This window comes from Triturus cristatus, chromosome 7, assembly GCF_964204655.1.
Source record: "Triturus cristatus chromosome 7, aTriCri1.1, whole genome shotgun sequence".
In the NCBI taxonomy this organism is placed as follows: Eukaryota; Metazoa; Chordata; class Amphibia; order Caudata; family Salamandridae; genus Triturus; species Triturus cristatus.
In genome coordinates this window covers 1,691,132,476-1,691,153,753 of record NC_140590.1, presented here as the reverse complement: position 1 = coordinate 1,691,153,753, position 21,278 = coordinate 1,691,132,476, and the positions used below count along the sequence as shown (strand labels likewise).

The following is a 21,278-nucleotide window of genomic DNA, read 5'->3' as shown; positions in this document are numbered from 1 at the left end:
GGAAAATCATTCCAAAACGGTTGTCCTTGCGCTTGAATCCACGAGCGCTCATCTTACTGTGGTTTTTGTCATAAATGATAGAAAAAGTCAAATACTGATAGGCAAAGGCAATAGAACTGTACTATGGTGTCAGACAAGATCTACTGGCGTTGCAATACTTACTATTCGTTGGCAAATGATCAGTGATATCAACATAAACCATTCTTAGCTGTATGATATTACACAGATGTGAATGGTGTCTGTGTTATCGCTAACTAAGATTTTCAAATGAACTTTGCTTTGTTTGCTGTAATGTACCATCTGCTTCTAAAGGCTTGAGCCTAGAAGATGCTAAAAATTCAATTTAAGACATAAAGTAGGCCATTGTCATCTCTTTGTAGTAAATCTGTGGCATTTCAAGACCCTCTGTGGCCCACTTTCTGGCTGCTTCCTGTGCCATCTGTGTAGTGTTCCAGCCAGTTTGCATAGAGACACCAGCAACCAGCATAAAAGTTACCATTCTCGCTCCTTGAGAAGGGCAGATAAGTCAGCTCTATCTTTCTACGTTGAATGGATTTGAATTCTGAGTCCAAGAAAGCCATAATCAGTGGACCAGAGTTCTTTGATTTCTGTGATTCAACCCAGAACACACGATCTTTGTACGTCATCTGATTGATATTGCTGTAGTAGCTGTTAACGTCCCAAGATTGTTGGTGCGAATGCAGCTGTTGGCTTAGAGTTTTGCTGTGAGATACAGTGGCAGCTCAATCAAGAGCATAAGTATCATTATTTACGCCTTTATCATAAATCCTAATGGTCTTCTTAATTATGTAATTAACCTTTCCCAGCCTTGTCGTAAAATGTAATCTTCACCACCAACATTGTCTCAGCCAGGCTGTATAAAGAAAGAAAGGCTTGCTGAAGACTCTATATTCTTGTTCCATTGCAAGGATAGGGCCTCATGATTTCAAAAAGGTTTCTAGTGTTCTTAAACTCCTCAGCCTCGCACCTTTTACAGTCTGCAGAACAATATTCCAAAATGTGTGCCATGAGTCTGTGATAGTTATGTATGTGCTGCACTGTATTTGTACCCCCTTGTGGCAGTAGAACCTGCTTGGTAGTTAATAGTATTCTATTAACAAGTTCACAATATCTCTGGATTAGATGCCCACTTCAAATCTGGCATCCATCCTAGTAGAATTGTACTGAGGATAGGTAGTAGCTGTAGCCCTCGATTTTCTCCACTGCTTCCAATACTCTACCAGTATTCTTGGTTATAAGCACAGTTCCTTAGAAAATGTTCCCAATTCAGCACATCCTCTATAGCACCTCTGCAGCTTATCCGTATTTAAGGCGTAAGATACAATTTAAGTACAATATTCCTTCCTCCATTTCTTGAATCTGAGTAATACCCCTGTGCAAATTCTTCACAATTCCCCATTGGTCTTCTATAAAGGTTTGCTTTATTTCTTTTTCCCACCCAGCTTGAAACCGTCCTTTTGAGAGACTCCTCATCCTCTTGTAGTAGGTTGAACATTTGTAAGATTAAATTGGAATTTTCATCTACTCTTTGAAGCTGCTTATCAAGTGAAGTGAGAGGTCTCGCAACATCTTCTTTGATCACTAGATTCATATCCCAGTACATTACTGGCACACATTGATAAAGCTCTTCCTCCCCCAGTCTAAAACTTGCTTTGAGTTGCTCAAATATTGGGATTGTTCCCTTTGCAAACATACCTCCTATCTTAGTGAACATCACTTTTTGCCACCTGTCACAGAACTCTGTCTAAAGCTAGGTTAACGGCTGGGTTAACCAGTATCATGGTATATTGCAAAGCAAGCTTGCAAGCCACAGCTTGACCCCACTTTGTCCCTGACTCTTAGGGTAGCTTGTGTTATTGGAGACTTTAGTACATTTTTAGGTCTCTCATTGTTAGAATGCCAGGGTTCTCCTAGAATGGCCTAACCATAATCAATGGTCCATAAAGCACCAGTTCCAATCCGGGGCACCCTTCAACCATTCTAAAAAGGAGTCTATGTGTACTGCTTTGTAGTACAGAGTAAACGACCTTTTCTAGAATAACAAAATTCCACTTTAGTTTGGATCCTTGATTTTCTTTTTTCCCACTTTTCCTATAGAGTTTGTGCACATTTGTTGCATTTTATCAAAAAGTTTCCTCTCGTTAGCGATAGGCAGTGTTTGAAAGAAATACAGTATTGTAGGTAGAATTACTATTTTGATTGTAGCTATGCGTCCACACCGAGAGAATATTTGGTTATCTCACCACTCAAAATCTTCTTGTATTTCTATATGTGGTGGAGGGAGAAAAATTTGGCTGCATGTAGTTCCTTAATTGTCGCAGTAAGTTTCAGTTCCAGGTATCTTACTCAGGCTGCCTCTTACATAGGTTGGGATTTAAAATGGCCTCAGGGGAGGCTGGGTCTTGGGCCTGAAGTTATTTGGACTACATTTGACATGCCTGTGCACATACTTCAGGAGCTTAACTAATTTTCTTCCAAAATAGATGGAGTTTGTGTCTCCTCTCTCCTTAACACCCATCACCATGTTTTAATGGATTATAACCCAAAAAGCTCCACAGAGGGCATCGGCAGCTTTGCATCCCCACTGCATTTAAATCATTTAATTTTAAACATCAAGAAAAGTAAGGTTTTAATATTAAGTGCATATAAAATGGTTGTGGCCAGCAAAGTGGAATGGGTAATTTCTTTAAAAAAATACCTACCCTTTTTTGTAATGCTAAGTTTGTCAGAATATCTACAATTAACCATAATTAAGGCCAATTTGCAGAGGCCTAGCAAGTTCTAATAGCACCACTATAAAACAGCTGACTTTATTCAGACTTTATTCAGGAGGCCACTGGCCTCCGATGGCTTTGCAAACTGGACCAAGTACTTGACTCTCAGTGGTAGGGATGGGGAGCTAGAGACTTTAAAATTAGTTTTGAGGTCCTTAATTAATTTTAGCTTATTGTTACCTAACCCTCCAAGCTACTTTCATCATGCCTAAAGAACTCTAGAGGGCATGTGTTTGTTGTCTGAAGACTTTCAGCCACATAATCCGTACGAGAAAAGATCTCTTGCAAAGAGTCCCCTTTGAGGTCCTTATTGGGCATTGCAGCACCCGCCCAAGGAGCATGGCCCGATGATGAAGCTTGCACCTTGGTGGGGGAGGGCTTCTATATCCTGAAAGAGGTGCTCTGTGACCAGTGAGAAGCACCTTTAATCTCAGCGTTGTGGGTGAAGCTTCCCATGTTTATCTGAACTGCACACTTGATTTATATGAGGGCTCCTTGCGTCCCAGGACAAGTCAGCAGTTTTCCAGATTGGACTCCAGGTGATGTGCCCTCACCTTTGGGGAACTGGCTATTAGGCAGACACCAGCCCCTTGGTTGCGCAGTGGTCCTCTGAGTCTTCTGTTAAGTACCCCCTTCTCATTTGAAGAGAACTTGGAGCTTGAAGAAGTGGGTCATCTGCTCCCACTTTAATACAGAATTGGTAGACATTGTATGCACATTTTCAGAACCATTTTGGCCTGTTCCCTTTCCATGTGTCTATCACAGACTTTCTTCGATATACTCCACTTTCTACTTGAGAGATGTTTATCACAGCAGGAATGTCTCCTGGCTGGAGCACTCGCAGCAGTGGCACAAAGAGGTGGGAGCAGACAGTACCCAGACTATCAATCGCCACATCTGAAAGTGATGAGGAAGAGAAACAAAGGGCTGATCCCCTTCTAAGAACCCTTCACATCCTGACAACAGATACTGCACTCTCACCCTGCCTTCCACCAATTGGTAGTTCCAGAAAGACTAATCAGCAACCCTCTGTATCAGAAAGGACCTAATTGAATTTTTAAGAGGCATCTGTTTCCTTTTTCACCATTTCTACGGGCATGCTGCTTTCCTCCTCTCAACTTCATTGTTTGGACTATGTCCCTCCTGTCTCAAGCATGTCCGTAATCCACTTCCACTGACTGGGAAAGCTGCCTCACCTCGATCATGTGCACACAAAGAGGTCAAAGGCTTTCAAAAAGGAACCCATAGATGTGTGTCACTTTGGTTCACTCATACTCTCATGTACAGCTCAACTCTATACTAGCTTACACGTATATGCTCAAGCCTACAGGATTCCAGGGTCACTGCTACCAGACGAACTTTTGAGTGAGTGGGTCCGTAGGCTCCTACTTACACAATACAGGTGAAAATACCTGGTCAGCCCATAATAATTAGAAAGCAGTGTATACTGCCACAACAATGCTACCTACACATGTAAAACCCATGACCTAAACAGCAGTCTCAGTGTACCCCTACAGGTCCAGGAAATGTTCCGAGCTATTCATAGGCCTCTGTGCACACACTGGATTTATGTGAGTCTGTGACCAAGATCCAAAAACCAGGATAACAGATTCTTGCAGTTCAGGCATGCTGGGCAGGGGGCATGACAGTGCACCATACATGGAACATTCCTGTCCCAACAACAGCATTTAAAAGTTAAGTGCTACCAGTGCCCCTCTGTGGCGCAGAACTGTTGGCCTGTGATCAAGGTTGCGTTGGGAGCTCAAAGAGGGGCATTGTTGGAAATGTTTCCTCAACCCCCTACCAAATACAGTAATGTAGTGTAAACTGGATCTAGCGTTTTGGCGTGTAACATTAGGTAACAAACGTTTAAGATTTATGCAGGCTTTGTTAATGGGAGTACGAGAGAAAATCTCATACAGATGTTGGAAGGAAATCCTGAATTCCTATAGAAGTTGAGCCAAGCTTATCTGCAGCCAAAGAAGCTGTTCAGCAAATCTCATTGGTGAACGCCAGGAGTACTTGAAAACAAATGCTCAGTAGTCCTCACCAAATCAGCACGTGGTGATTGAGGTATGTGTTTGTATATCAGTAATGTTCTCGGTCACAGAGTGAGGGCTGATATTTTGAAGATAAGGTCAGGGTTTAAGCCTTTATTTTTTCTTTCCCCAAACATGGTTGTCTGCTTGAGATAAAATGAAGACTGGATATGTGCTTTAAATGTCCTCTAGCACGTGTGCTTCTCAGTTGTTCACTGTCTTTATCTCTTCACCGTTTTCATTTAAAACCTTTATTTTTAAGTCTCGCCTGGTGTTAGCGGCGCGCATGCGCTGCACTTGCCATTCGAGGGCCTTTTGGAATCAATACGGATTCTACAGCTAGATGTGCACGCATATGGACGAACAGAAGATGTGCACGCGCTCGTCAGCATCACCCTAATGCTGGCATGGCAGCGCCCCCTCCTGGCTGGCACCATCGTCTTGTCTCATCTCCGCGCTTCAGATGTCACATTTCCTCACATTTCACAAGTCCGTTTTATCGCAGCAAGTCTTTGCAGCTCCTGTTGCAATGCGCTTCAGATGTCACATTTCCTCACATTTCACGAGTCCGTTTTATCGCAGCAAGTCTTTGCAGCTCCTTTTGCAATGAACTCATATTAATACGTTATTCATTAATTAGCTCATATGATAGCTACTTTATGGTACAGCAAATGTTGGAGCGGGTTCTAAAACTTTGCAGTACAATGATGACCATGAGCTTTATCATTGTTATTATGACTGACACTTTCTTTTTACATCTTCGGAATGGGTATAGTAGCAGGAAAATTGTAGACGTTTCCATTTCGCCTTTTTGCTTCTTGCCACTTGAGGGTGCTATTGACACGACACTGTGCCTTTCTTTTTAGTTCAGTATTGCATAGCTATTTTGCTGTACGATTTCAACCTGGTTTTATCGAGTTTCCCTCTGTCTAATCTCTAAAAGATTGTCCCAGCGCCCGGACATCATTCTTTTAATAAAGATGGGCCTGCAGCGCCCCCATTCCTGCCCCAAGAGCCACACGCGGCTGCCCACCTCCCATAAAGCTCCTCAATTCTGCCCTGCAACACCCTTTTTTCCAACCCTCGACATCCCAGCCCCACTAAAGGTTGTCCATTCTGCTCAGGACACGCCCACCCCCACTAAAGCAGCTCGTCAATTCTGCCCTTACTCCAGTACGGGGCACATCCACTTTTACTAAAGTTCAGCAATACTGCTCCTTATTGGTGTACCCGGCAAGCAAACCTACCCTAAAGTTTGTTACTTCTGCCCAGGGCATATCACACTAGCTCGTCAATAGTGCCCTTATTCAACTCCACTCCCACCTCCCTCACTCACCCCCTGCCCCCACCACCTCCTGCACCTCCAGTCCCCGCACCTCCCATCCCCTCCATCCCTACACCCCCATTCCCCCCTCCCCCCACTGCCCCCTTCCTTGCATAAACAACAAAACTAGAACACATTTTTGGTGTTAATTTTGGTTTTTATTAGCATACTTCAGTTGTATATAATGTTTTCTAAGTTATATATAAAGTGATAAATGGTTATAACTTTTAAACATGATGCACAACTTTAACATTGCTCTGCAACACATATTAAAAAATGTTAAAAAAGCCAATAGCTCTCTCTAAACTCTTATAAGGCCCCAAAGGCGAGACCTATTGACTATGCCAATGCTTGTTAAAGTATGGAATCTCTTCTCACCAAGTTGCAATGATCTTTTCAGCTGAAGTGCCATTAGGTTTATGCACTTAGGCGATACCCTTTATAAGTAAATACATTCTTTGAGAAGTGTTTAAGCTGGTATATTGTATCTATGTGTAGCCTTATTTGAATATTTAGACAATTTGTCTGTAAAACATAAATCTTTATTATTAATAAAAACATAATCACCCCAGATTGCTAATTTTATATTTAATTGGATGACGAATCAAGGATTTTTAAACTTTCTCTTTGTCTGTTGAAAACCCCCTTCAGTGTTTCGATGCCTCGGTAAATATACCCACTCAGACTAAACCCCACAAGGTAGAAGATGACATTTTTTTTCTCCCAAGCTCTACTTATGATTGAATACATGTCTGAATAGCTGACAACGTTGTATGTTTTTATGTTCTTAAGTGCAAACCTAGCTACAAAATAACAAAGTGCGTGATGTACAGGGAGTGAGCACCAAACCATACAAGAATATAAAACCTATAAGTCAAGTACAAGGGATTTTGCTTCAGTAATTGAGTTGTTTTCTTAACAGTGAACAATTTGCATTTAAAATCCTTTGAAAATGCAAGTGATGCAGTCTCATGTTGGATTTTCATTAGTGTGTGAATGGTGGATGGTTTCAGTCTTTGCCTAATAATAGTGCTGTTTTTGGCACAGGTTACACCCACAATATCTCAGCCATACAGGTTTTGGTGGCTAGGAGAAGGGTTGGGTGAGTTACTGATGGGAGAGTTAGGGTTGGCCTTTGATGCTTTGGTGAACGTCACTAGAATTGCATTGGGAGTTTGAAGAAAACAAAGTAAGGCTATGTTAGATTTATTTTAGGAGATAGAGGAAGTATGTTTCTACTCTGATACTGAGTATCTTCAGACCTACTCATAATCTGAAATGAGTTCTCATTATGCATCTCTGGATAACAAATTGTCTATATTCTAGCTTTCTTCTGGTTTGGAGGGGCAAAACAAGAGGTCAGGTTAAGTCCGATTAGCCTTTATTCCACCTATCCCCGACCGGAAGTACCAAGACAGTGACATTGTAACATTGAGTGCTGTGTCAATCTTTCAATAGCATGAGAAACTCATTTGTTCCAGTGAAGTAAGGGTCGGACTAAAGAATAGCATTCGTTTATATTCCTTGCTAAAGGAGCTTCATTTCGAGCCCTAAATTGCAGCAATAGCAGTGCAAGAGCTGAAAATATGGTGCAAGGCCGTGTGACTGTACTCCGGCTCATCCCAGAGGAAAGAGCAATTGATAAAAGCCTTGTGTATTTTTGCTGGCAAACGGGGATGGCCAGGAAAGAACAAACACTTGGATGCAAAACATACAGCAACTGTAGAATGAAGTGGAGAGAATGAGAACCTGATAAACTAAACCTTTTCCCCAGTGTTATCTTACCTGCTTGTAATGTTTGCATCCCTTTTCTTTGGTTTTTAGGTGCTGAGGCCTCTAGGAACTGCATCTGAAGAGGAGGTAAGTGCATTGTGGGACAGTTTTAGTTTAGAGGGGCATGTGCATTTCTGTGTTGGTGCTTTCTGTCACTCTTTCCCCTTCTTTACAAACGTGTTAAGCACTTTTGGGCTCCCTCGTGTTATATGCTGTGCACTGTACACATTATCATGCTGTGCCACACCGCCCGACTCGAGTGTTAATCTTCCCTGACTGAGGGCCTTACCCAGAACCACCAAACCTGTCTGTAGTGCCTCAGTCTTCTTGTGCTTGCATGTGCATCTTTCACTTAAAGCCTTTCAATGTCAAATGTTTTAATCCTCTTGCTCTTCCACTGCTACTCTGTATTGTACCTATTGTAGCGGGTATGCCTCTCTTCTTCCCAACCTCATCCGGTGAATGTCTTCCACCATTCTTCTTTCCCACTTTCTTGATTCCTGTATGTGGGTGTATAGTCTTTCCAAATTCAATAAATTAATCTCTAGATGGTGAGGGAGATTGTGAATGGCACAAAATGATGAATGCCTCAAGATGTTGTAAGCTCCAGTGATCACTCGCCCCACTTCCTCGGTCCTCTGGTGACTCTGCTTCCTCTGCTCCTCAGCGGATTGGTAGATAGTATCCAGGAGGCGCTGCAGTTATGGTGCCCCCTCTGACTTCCGTTTTGTGGTCAGTCTATGGATGGCTATATGCTCCCTCCCTTTCCTGTCATAGTCTATTTTTCACTCCACATATGCATTTGCTTCTCCTCTTTTCTATGTTATTGCTTTGGATATCATGTTGTTGGCAGTCACATCTTTTTTTCTGTGCCACTGTTCCCGTACCTCCCTCTCCTCATCTGTCTTTGTCCAACCTGTGCCCTCTTCACAAGCTCTCTCTGCCATTTTCTGCAGACCCAACAGCCACGGTACGTTGGTTGTGGGTTTGTTTAGCTGGGGTTCATGCAACGCCACCTGTCTCTCCCATGTAACACTGAACCCTCCGCAGCCACCTTATATTCGTTTCTACAGTTGCCTTGGAGGCTGTATTATTTGACACCTTTCTGTTGATATCCTGGCTATGATCCAGTGTCGGAACCTCTGGGCTTATGGACTGCTGTTATTGAGTTTTTCTGGTTCCATTACGAAGCACCAACAACAGTAACAAGATGCTGATGATGTCTGACCCCGTTTGGTGAGGTCCATGCTGTAGGCAGAGGCTACTGGGCCTCAACTGTAGGGCTAGAGTTTGTTTACCTCTGATGTTCCGGGATAAGCCCTACTATGGCTCTGTAGGCTGGGCCATGTACAACCCCTAGACTGTCCGTGGTAGTGATGGCGAGCTGACACAGGCATCTCAGGTAGTGTGAGGGTGCTCAAGCTTCTCTCCATGTGGCAGTCCGTTCTTCCCTGGGATTAGGGCAATAGTCTGTTTACAGCTTGGCTGCAGACCTCTTCCCTTAAGGTATTCGTGCTTAGTCTCTTAATTTTTGGCCATTTTAGTCACTCCTTAGTTTATCTGATGAGTCTATACCACCACATTGGAATCAATCAATCAATCATAGGCATTTATAAAGCGCACTACTCACCCGGAGGGTCTCAAGGCGCTAGGGGGGGGGGTCCGCTACTGCTCGAACAGCCAGGTCTTGAGCTTCTTCCTGAAGGAGAGGTGGTCTTGGGTCAGGCGTAGGTCGGTGGGGAGGGCGTTCCAAGTCTTGGCGGCCAGGTGGGAGAAGGATCTTCCTCCTGTTGTCGCTCTGTGGATGCGGGGGACGGCTGCGAGGGCGTGACTGGTCGAGCGGAGGTGGCGTTTGGGAGCGTAGAAGTTGAGGCGGCTGTTGAGGTAGGTCGGGCCTTGGTTGTGTAGGGCTTTGTGTGCGTGGGTGAGGAGCCGGAAGGTGATTCTTTTGTTGATCGGGAGCCAGTGCAGGTCTCTCGGGTGTCTGGAGATGTGAGTTCGTCTGGGGACGTCGAGGATGAGTCTCGCCGAGGCGTTCTGGATCCGCTGGAGTCTCTTCTGGAGCTTGGCGGTGGTACCGGCGTAGAGGGCGTTGCCGTAGTCCAGTCGACTGGTGACGAGGGCCTGGGTGACCGTTTTCCTGGTCTCGGTGGGGATCCACCGGAAGATCTTACGTAGCATGCGCAGGATGTTGAAACAGGACGAGGAGACGGCGTTGACTTGTCTGGTCATGGAGAGGGAGGAGTCCAGGATGAAGCCCAGGTTGCGTGCGTGGTCTGTCGGTTTGGGTGCGTTGCCCAGGGCGGGGGGCCACCAGGAGTCGTCCCAGGCGGAGGGTGAGGAGCCCAGGATGAGGACTTCCGTCTTGTCTGTGTTCAGTTTCAGGCGGCTGGTCGTCATCCACTCTGCCACGTTTTTCATCCCTTCGTGCAGGTTGGCTCTGGCGGTGGCGGGGTCGTTGGTCAGGGAGAGGATCAGCTGGGTGTCATCGGCGTAGGAGATGATGTTCAGGTTGTGTTGGCGTGCGATGGCCGCAAGGGGGCTCATGTAGACATTGAAGAGGGTGGGGCTGAGCAAGGAGCCCTGAGGGATGCCGCAGATGACTTCTGTGGCTTCTGATCTGAACGGGGGCAGGCGGACTCTCTGTGTCCTTCCGGTGAGGAAGGAGATGATCCATTCCAGTGCCTTCTCCTCGATCCCGACGTTGCTGAGGCGCTGCACTAGGGTGCGGTGGCAGACAGTGTCGAAGGCCGCGGAGAGGTCCAGGACGATGAGGGCCGCTGTTTCTCCGTTGTCTAGCAGGGTTCGGATGTCGTCGGTGGCGGCTATGAGGGCGGTCTCGGTGCTGTGGTTGGCCCGGAAGCCTGACTGGGAAGGGTCGAGGGAACCAGTCGTCTCGAGGAAGGCTGCCAGTTGCTTGTTGATGGTGTTCTCGATGACTTTGGCTGGAAACGGGAGGAGCGAGATGGGGCGGTAGTTCTTGAGTTCGGTGGGGTCCGCCGTTGGTTTCTTTAGTAGAGCGCTGAGTTCGGCGTGCTTCCAGCTCTCAGGGAAGGTGGCGGTGTCGAGGGAGGTGTTGATGATGTCCCGCAGGTGGGGTGCGATGACAGCGTCGGCCTTGTTGAAGATGTGGTGAGGGCAGGGGTCGGTTGGGGATCCGGAGTGGATGGAGTGGAATGGAACAGTCCTTTCGGGCAGCTGCCCAGCTTTTTCTCAACATGCCCACTCCTTTCCAATTCTGGGAGGAGGGTGCCACCCTGCAAGTCCATCTGGGCAACCGAGATAATGAGACAAACTCCATGTGGCAAAACACAGTAAGAATCCATGCAGGTCCTGCTAGTGTTCAAGTTTGAGAGTGCAGACCAGCACCTTGGCACCATCTGTGCTGCTTTAACAGCTACAGGTTCCATACCGGCTTCTTTGCCAACTTTAGTTACAGTTCCAAAATCTGCAGTGGTCCCTTGGATGTCGACACTAGCACTGACGCACTAGTGCCGGAGAAATATCCACAACCTATTGTGGGGTTCAACTCTTGAGATGAATTTGACTCAACGAGACCGCACGATGAGTAGCCAGTATGTGACCGTTCTGACTCTGGCACAATACCATCGACGCACACACACTGCACCAACTTTGTGACTCTGACTACGACCGGCGCCAGACATATGGAGACGATTCTGCCGGTGATGAGGGTAAGTTTACTCTACACTATTATTCGGAAAACTGATATGTGAATCTGTAAAATGCCAGTGGACTCGATACCTCACCGATACTGGGTTGGTTCCTCCTGAACCCACTGGACCGGCACTCAAGGAGTACATCCTTTGCCACAGTCATCAGAAGCGCTGACCTTCACCTCGCACTATGTAGGTAAAAACTAATGCTCTCACTAAAGTCATTTAGCCTGACCAAGTGCTGACCAAACCCCTTCTGGCCATCAATGAGGCTCTCACTGACATGTTGTTGGACACTTAGGCTAAACTGTGTTTTGGCCCATCATCAATCGCCAAGACACAGAAGCGCCATAGTCCAGTCCAGTTGACCCTGATTTTTCGAAACCATTATCTAATCCCTGAAAATATTGTGGTACAGGCGTCCACCAGCCAAGTGAACCCTAAAGCCTTTCCGACTACGCCTGCAGACAGAGAATCCTATTTTGGATCTTTACCCTCTTAATGCCTTCCTCTGAAAGGACAAATTGAAGATGCTCACTGTTGTGATCTCTGTAGAAAGACACCTGGAGCCAGGAGGTATTCTTAAGCCATCTTTATTCAGTCTCCAGTTCTGATTACATCTGTCTCTACTCCAGCCAGCCTAGTGTGGTACCAGCCCCACCAGGAGCAGCCTCCCTAGCTGCTCAGCCCATCTTCAACTGCCAACACTCATCCACTCAGACACCCAGGCATTCCATGCATCACAGGCACACCAACATTCTATGACCATCTCACGCTCTGGCTGAGCAGCTAGTGGCAGCAGGGCTGGACTAAAATGATAATCAATTAAGTAGGATATAACATTATCCCTTTTTCTTCAACGAAAACAAAACATGCAAGTAATAAAACATCAAGGAAGAACTATCCACAAGAAAAATGAATAACGGTACAAGTCCCACAGATGCAAACAAAAAATTAAAACATCGCAGTACAAAGAACCATTATACACAGAAAGAACGGATAAGATAAATACATTTGATAAGCAATATCTCCCATCCCTCCCTAAAAGAATAAAACATTTTGAAGCAACAATAACATTACCAGAAATACATTTGAAGCATTTTGCATTAAACACTATGACGTAATGCACTACAACGCAAAGGGTAAAAGACCCCACACAACCAAAGCCCCAATGTATAACTAAAAGTAGCTCTAAAGATAGCATACCCTACAACTACAATCCCAAGAGAAAGGGAATCAAACTTGTACATGGATCGTCACCCATAAAACACCCATGAAGGGAAGTACAATTAGTACTGTGCACAACTGTTTATGGACTAAACCATAACCCAACCCAATGTAAGGGTTAACCTAGGTACAAACTATTTATGGACTAAACCATAACCCAACCCAGTGTGAGGGTTAACCTAGGTACTCCAAACCCCATATAGAGGTTACATACCCCCATATGGGAGTAACACACAAAACTAAACACAGGGCAATTACCCAAAACCTTCCCTCGTGTATGGGAACAATGTGATGACCACCCACAGGAAAACAATCACTGTAAAATGAAGACCCATCCTCAAACTATACACCTGTGGCATCACAACATTAAAAACTTTAAAACGCATAAACTAATGCAATTGCATTAACTGTAGAGCACTGGTGAATGTGCCCCACACCGGTGGGCCATTTCAGATCTGCTCCCGCTACCCATAATGAGAGCAAAACAAAACACAAACTTGCTGGGAACAACACCATATCCATTAAGTGTTAGGTGTCAACAGTGGGAGAATGCAGACATGTAACTCAGTCCCACCCAAAAACTGAAACTATCCGGCATGATGTACACAGAAGGAAGAAAAATTACTTGTAGCCGGAATACAAAAAAAACAACTCATAACAGGGATCGCGGTTGCGACATGTAGCAGGCTTGCACACTACTGTGGGGACAAATTACCCATGTACCATACCTCCGACGTCCACTGAACGGAGATTCTCAATTAATGACAAAACCAAATGAAGACACAGTCATATGACACCGCGTTGTCCCCGGCCCTCACGTTGACTTTCACAAACAAGAAAACTTTATTGCAATCAGCAGAAACACTGTGGTTGGCTAGAAACCCATAGAGCAGCACAGAACGTACTATGACTATATGCTATGTGCCACCACCAACCCTAAGATGGCGGCACATTTTTTCACGGTGCGCCGGGTGGCTCCCGGCACGTAGATGCTCCAAAAACGTCTTGTGTGAAGCTTGACTGTCATAGAAGGTCCCACGAAGATGAGTGCGTCATACAGGATCCCACGAGGAAACATCAGGTAAGTTTGCGCGCGCTATCTGTGACACGCGCCCAGTTTGAATATCAAGTGAGCAGTTAAATTAACTGTAAAGCGCTGCCAGACACATACTTTAAATAAAAAGCTCACCTCACAAAAACGCTGAAAAGTGTGCCATTGGGCAGTTCCCTTTGTATCTCGCCGCACATCTACTTGAATAAGACCAGTAAAAACTGTAGAAAGACAAGGTACACCAACACGGCACTGACGATGCCAAATGCAGCGAAACGTTGTGTGTCACCCGCAAACCAGTGTGCACACTCCATGTTCTCCCACAACTGTGCTGCAACTTCAACACGCTGGCAATACCGCACCTGCGAACTCGTGCCCAAGACACCGATCAAGCACCTTGCCTCTGGAGTAACCGGGGCAAGACCATTTTTCCTTTCAACAGACTGTTGCATCGTAGCACTTTGGTTGGTTTAAAATCCATGTCAGGAATAACACATTGCCCCTCTGTGCTACAATTGGACGCAAATCATTGACACTGCCCTTGCTTGTGTGACCAGAATTGAGCATACCACCAGTCCTCAATGCCCAAATCTTATGATTCTCCAACAGTGTACCACCATATATGCCATTTTCCTTAATGTCACTGTGGTCCAAGTAAGACGAAGTGAGACACTGTGGTTTTGGAAGCCCCTTAAATCGCTGCAACTGTCACTGTGGTTTTGGTTTTGGAGGCCTTCCAAATCGCTGCAACTGTCAATTAAGGACCCTTTTGAACAAGATGTACACCATGTGTACAGCCACTGCACACTTTCCGTTTTTACATCTTTTAAATTGACTTTTTATTCTTTCTGTGGCTGGAACACCATATTCAGTTGTAGTTTGACAACTCCTCCAACTCACTGTAATCCTTTTGTGGCAAACATTGTGGCTGGAACACCTGATGCAGCTGTAGCTTAGCTACTTCTCCAACTCACTGTAGTCCTTTAGATGTAAGTAGTATTCCCAGGCTGTAGTGTCTTTATTGATGACACTTCTCTGTGGGCTGTCCATTGGAGAGGACACTGGTGGGGCTGGCGCTGGCTTTCCTGGGAATTCATTCTTTACAGATGTAGTAGCTTGTAGGATCTCTTGGTTTCTCCTTAAGTTTCTTTGTAGTTCCTTTGTTTCTGTGCTGTTCCAAGAGTCTCTAGGGTCCAAGTCCGCTCGTCGCCAAAATAAATGTTGTAATCTCTGTAGAAAGACACCTGGAGCCAGGAGGTATTCTTAAGCCATCTTTATTCAGTCTCCAGTTCTGATTACATCTGTCTCTACTCCAGCCAGCCTAGTGTGGTACCAGCCCCACCAGGAGCAGCCTCCCTAGCTGCTCAGCCCATCTTCAACTGCCAACACTCATCCACTCAGACACCCAGGCATTCCATGCATCACAGGCACACCAACATTCTATGACCATCTCACGCTCTGGCTGAGCAGCTAGTGGCAGCAGGGCTGGACTAAAATGATAATCAATTAAGTAGGATATAACACTCACGCTACCCCAAGTTCTAATTGTGATGGATCCAAGAGACTGAATGGTGGTGATGGAACTGCTGGACGCCTGTTTTCGTATGCCTGTCCTCCAGGCCCACAGTTACTATCTGTGGTTCAACGTGGGCCATGATAATTTTCAGTTTGCTTTGCTCCCGTTCAACCTCCGCAGTTACGCTCAGGTGTTTTCAAAGGTGATAGCTGTGGCTGCTGCCCATCTCTGGTGGTCTGAGGTATCAGTCTTTCCCTAACTTGACGACTGGCTGCTGAAGGTGGACTCGCCACAGTCAGTCGTGGGCCACCTCCAGAAAATGGCGAACCCCACTACATCTCTGGGGTTCTCAACCAACCTGCCAAAGTGGCACCTGACTCCTTAATAGAAGCTTCTTTTCATACAAGCCTTTCTGGATATAGTGTGCTTTTGGGCCTTTTCTCTGGACCACCAACTCCAAGACATCGTTTGAGTCTCTGTCCTGGGTCTCAGTAAGGATGGCTCTGAGGCTTCTTGGTCCACCGACACCTTTGAGTCTGCTCGCTGACCATGCTAGATGACATTTGCGAGCTTTGCAGTGGGATACAGGTCTCAGTAGGCCCATCCCCAGGGGAGCCTGTCAGATTCCATCTAAGTTTCGGATGAGACTACAAATGATCTGCTGTGGTGGCTGTTCGACTGCCCCACCCACAGTTCATGGTGGCGACGATGTGTCACTAGTCGGTTCAGGCTGTCCTCTGGGAGAAGTAGAGATCAAAGGACTTTGGTTTCCGGCAGATACCAGAGTTCACATCAGTTTGCTGGAGTTGCGGACAATTTGCCCACTGCCAAATGGAAGCTGCTACAGGTTCTCACCAACATCATTGCCATGTGGTATTGCAGCAAGCAGGGCGGGATAGGGTCTTGAGTGCTGTGCTCATTAGCTCTGCTCCTCTGGGCCTGGCTGGGTGTTCTGGCCATCTTCCTGGTCATCCCTGACCTGGTGGGATCTTTTAATGCCTCCGCGGACAAACTCAGCCGGCAACCACAAAAGACAGCTACACCCAAAGGTGGCGCATGACATTTTCCGGCAAGGGGGATAATCCTAGCTTGATCTCTTTGCGACCACCAGTAACGTCCGGTGTCATCACTTTTGCATGTTGGAGTTCCCAAAAAGGCTCTCTTTCAAACATATAGTCCGTCTAGAATGAAACATGTGACTCCTGTATGACTTCCAGCTGCTACCTCTTCTATCCCAAGTTCTGAAGATGATCAGGAACCACCGTGCGCAAGTCATCTTTGTAGCTCCAAATTTGGCTAGGAGAATGTGAGATCCGGAACTCCTGGGCTTGAGTATCTGTCCAAAGCAAACACAAGGAGATGGCCCGAGTGCTGAAACCTTTCAGACACTCACCCCCAGTCACAGATCTGGGTTGAATCCATCATCATTCTTTAGCTCTCTTTGCTACCCCACTTCAGACCCAGCTATATGCAAATCAGTCTTGGCCCTGTGCCTCATAAAACAGTCCAGCCCAAACTGCCAAGCAAGGTCTTCCCTGAACAAGAAACAAGCATCCTGGGACTGGTTTCGGGATAACAGCCCTCATCAGCCAGACTAGCTTGAATCCAGTGGCAAAACAAGCGAGGGACCCACATCTGGGCATAACCTGCCACTTAGGGCAAACAAAGCAAACACAAGGAGATGATGGACGGAGCACCAAAACTTTTTCAGATACTCACCCCCAGTCACAGATCTGGGTTGAATTCATCATCGTTCTTTTGCTCACTTCGCCACCCTAGTGTGGCACAATTTGAGTTGCTGCCCTTGTGGACCATGTTCAGTACCCAGGCCCTAGGTACCCGGGCTACCATTCACTAGAAACTTACCGGAGGTGCAAAAAGTGGGGGTTGACCATGTCAAAAGTGGAACTTTCCTACATTACCCCTCCAACCCCCCCCCCAAAAAAAAAACGAAAGAGGATGAAACTAACATTTCCCTAGGGAGCCTTCATCTTCTAAGTGGAAGAACCTGGAAATGCTATCTGAATTGGCATGGTCATCCCCAGATATGTGTTTAACTGTGAAATCTATTCCCCGTAGAGATTTGGACCACAATACCAGATTGGGGTTTTCACCTTTCATTTCCATTAGCCATCTGAGAGGTCTGTGGTCAGTCTGGACAAGGAAATGTGAACCAAAAGGGTATAGTCTCCGCTTCTTCAGGGGCCAAACCACAGCAAAGGCTTCCCTCTCAATGGCACCCCACTGCTGCTCTCTGGGGAGAAGCCTCCTGCTTATGAATGCAACAGGTTGGTCATGGCCATAATCATTGGTCTGGGACAGGACCACTCCTATCCCATGTTTAGAGGCATCTGTCCGCACTATGAACTGCTTGGTATAATCTGGAGCTTTTCGAGTGGGTGCTGAGCACATTGCTTCTTTCAGGGTGTCAAAAGCCTTTCGACAACTTATTGACCCGTTTGCCTGCACAAACCTCCTGTAGTACCCAGTCAAGCCGAGGAATACTCTGACTTAAGTCTAGGAGGTTGAAGCTACCCAATCCAGAATCGTCTGGATGTTTGGGCTTGTAGGGGTTGAACTTGGCCTCCGCACACAAGGTGGCCCAAGTATACAACTTGCTTTCCTTCATAATGAGGCCTGCACTCTGCAGAGCTTTTAGGAAGTTCCCAAGTTGGATCGGATGATCTTGCCAGGTGGAGCTAAAGATGGCAATATCATCTATCTAACCTGCACTAAGTATCCCAGCCCAGCAAGGGCTTTGTTTACCAGCCCTTGGAATGTGGCAGGTGCATTCTGTAATCCAAAGGGCATCACAGTGAACTGACAATGCCCATCTGGAGTGGAGAATGCTGGTTTCTCTTTGGCTCCATGGGTCAGACCTATCTGCCAGTACCCTGATGTGAGATCCAAAGTCCTCAGATACTTGGCTGCCCCTAACCTGTCAATCAAATCATCAGGAATTGAATGTGTATCAGTTTTTGTGATGGTATTGCCTCATTTCTTACTTTCCACCCTGGGGATGTGGTTTGGGGATTAAAGTAACTGGGCTGGCCCAGGGGCTCTGAGGGCTTGATGACACCCAATCCCAGCATTTTGCTAACTTCATCCTTGATGCTCTCCTTGACATGGTCAGATTGCCTGTAAATTAGATTTTTGACAGGTAGGCTGTCTCTAGTGCCCACATCGTGTGTGCCCAATTAGACTGACAAGGGGTCAGGGAGAAGAGCTCAGCAAACTGATTAATGACTTGCGTGCAATCAATCTGCTGTTGGGCAGTGAGGGTGTCTGACAACCACGCCTTCAACTGACCCATCTCTAGGGTTTTCCAAGAGGAGTTCAGGGAGAGGTTTGCTTTCTGCTTCCTGACTCTCATCTGAGACCATGAGCATGGTTAGCTCAGCTCTGTCATTAAAGGGTTTCAGGCAGTTTAAATGGATGACCCTCTTGGGGTTCCTGCATGTGCCAAGCTGCACCAAATAGGTGACCTCCCCTTTTCTCTCAGAGATAGGGTAGGTCCTAGTCCATTTGTCCTCCATGCCCCAGGAACCACAAGCTCCAAAACCCATACCTTCTGCTCTGGTTGGAACTCAACCATGGCAGCATTTTGGTCAGACCAGAGCTTCTGGAGCTCTTGGCTTGGCTGGTCTCAAGGTTTTTGTTTGCTTTTTTCATTTACTCAGCTATCCTATTCCTCCTTACAAGACAGTGCCCCCCTTACAGGGTAGCCAAACAGATCCTCAAAGGGGGAAAATCGTACTCCCTTCTGTGACATCTCTCTGTAAGCAAATAGCATGCATGGTAGTAAGACATCCAATCTCCTGAGGTTTTCATGGAGTCAACCAATCATACCTTTCAGGTCTTATTAAACCTTCCTGTAAGCCCATTTGTCTGCGGGTGGTAGTGAACCTATAGATCACTCCACACTCATCCCACATGTGTTGAAAGTATGCAGACATAATGTTTGTACCTCTATCTGATACTACCTCCTTTGGAAAGCCAACCCTGGTAAAAATACCATGGAGAGTCTTAGCCACTGCAGGGGCAGTGATGCTCCTTTGGGGAATTGCCTCAGGATACCTGGTGGCATGATCCACTACCACCAGAATAAATCAGTTTCCTGATCCAGTTTAAGGTCAACGGGACCAACCATGTCAATCCCAACCCTCTCTAAGGGTACCCCAACCACTGGAAGTGGAATTAAGGGGGCCCTTACTGTTGCTACCTGTCTTGCCACTGGCTTGACAGATGGCATAGGAGTTGCAAAACTCCTTCACCTTCTTGGACATTCCTGGCCAGTAGAAGTGGTTCACCAACCTACTCCAAGTTTTGACCTGGCCAAGATGCCCAGCTAGACTTCTGAGACACTAACACTCTCTCCTAGTGGCACCAGGTTTGGGTCTCTGACCTCAGTGTATAGAAATCCCTCATCCCAATAGGTTCTGTGGGTACCACTGACACTTCCCTTTTCCTGACCAGCAGCTTTCTGCCTCAGGTTTTCAAGAGTGGCACAGGTCTTCCCTAGAGGGTCACCCTGAGCCAAAAAGCACAGGTGTGTAAGGTCCAAGCTCCTCGGGCTCAGTTCCTTCTGGGACTGACAAGTCTTCTCCCTGAGGTGAGGGGAGGGGACTTGATCTGGGGTCTGATCAGAAGTTGGTTTCAAAGACTTCTTGCCTTTTCTCTTGGAAGGTTGGGCCAAATATTCAGGCTTTAACACTTCTTTTTCACCCTGGGTTCTTCTCTGTGCTATTGTTTTTACACAATCCCACTTGGGTATTCCCAGCATTGCTGCATGGGTTTTCTTTTCGATATCAGCCCATTCTGAGGTCTCCAAATCATTGCCTATCTGACACTCTACAGGAATTGTAGAAGATACCACCACCCTTTTGTGGCCATTAATCCCTCCCCGCTCTTAAGGACACCAACGCCATTCGATGTACCTTAGCCTGATTTTCAGCATTCAGGACTGTATAAATCTCTCCTAGCAAGTACTGGTCTGAGGATACCAGTTGCTCAGTCTCCATTGTGACACTGGCACCAGTATCTTGCAGAGCTTCAACTTTAACCCCACTTACATGTGGTTGTTGTCTGTATTTTTGCAGGTTACTGGAGCCAGACAGCCAGGGTTGCTATATCCACTCCACCCTCTGTGACTAGACTTGCCTCAGCAGGCTCTCTGACATAGTCGGGCCCACCTGTGATCCTATCTGTAGACGTATCAATGCATTTACTGCAGGTGTACTAGAGGCATTATTTTTTGTTTTTACAGCTAGGGTCTCCAGTTTGGTGTCCAAGTGCCTGACAGTCATGACACAAAGCCTTTTTGGGATCTCAGTTTTTACCCTGACACCCACACCTGGGCTGTGAAGAGTTTCTGGGCCCTTCGTCCTGAACAGGTTTTTGGGGACCTTTAGAAGACTCATTTGTGTTTTTCTGTTATTGGTCACCAACTTTTCCTTGGGGGCGGGGGGGGGGGGTTTGGCCTCTTTTGTTTGGTCACTCCCACCAGTGGTAGTCTTGGTTACCCTTGTTTTGACCCAGTGGTCTGCCTTCTTCCCCAACCCTTGAGGAGAAGGTGGACCTAGGTCTACCAATGCTGATGTAACTTCTCATTGTAGCAATTCCTCAACAGATGCTCTTTCACAATTAAATTGTTGAGCCCTTCATAATCATGCGCATTGTTACCTGTTAACCAACCGCCTAGTGTTTTCACTGAAAAGTCTACAAATTTAACCCAGGACTGACTGGGTTTTTCAAGTCTCCCTCAATTTAATCCTTTATTCTTCAGTGGTGAGTCCAAAGCCCCCAATCAGGGTACCCTTCCTGAGGTCCTGAGACTCCGCATCTTTCTCATTCAATGTCAGGAATCTATCCCTGCATTT

At 46.3% G+C, this 21,278-nt stretch overlaps 1 protein-coding gene across 6 annotated transcripts in view; it reads left to right on the top strand.

Moving 5' to 3' along the window:
- The window catches only part of PEX5 (peroxisomal biogenesis factor 5), a 160,911-nt gene that overhangs the window by 34,965 nt on the left and 104,668 nt on the right, over nt 1-21,278 (top strand). For all 6 annotated transcript variants that reach the window (XM_085619874.1, XM_085619871.1, XM_085619875.1 and 3 more), the window contains exon 3: nt 7,983-8,018. In XM_085619874.1, coding sequence (XP_085476000.1) covers nt 7,983-8,018 — 36 coding nt within the window. The remainder of the gene's footprint in view (nt 1-7,982; nt 8,019-21,278) is intronic.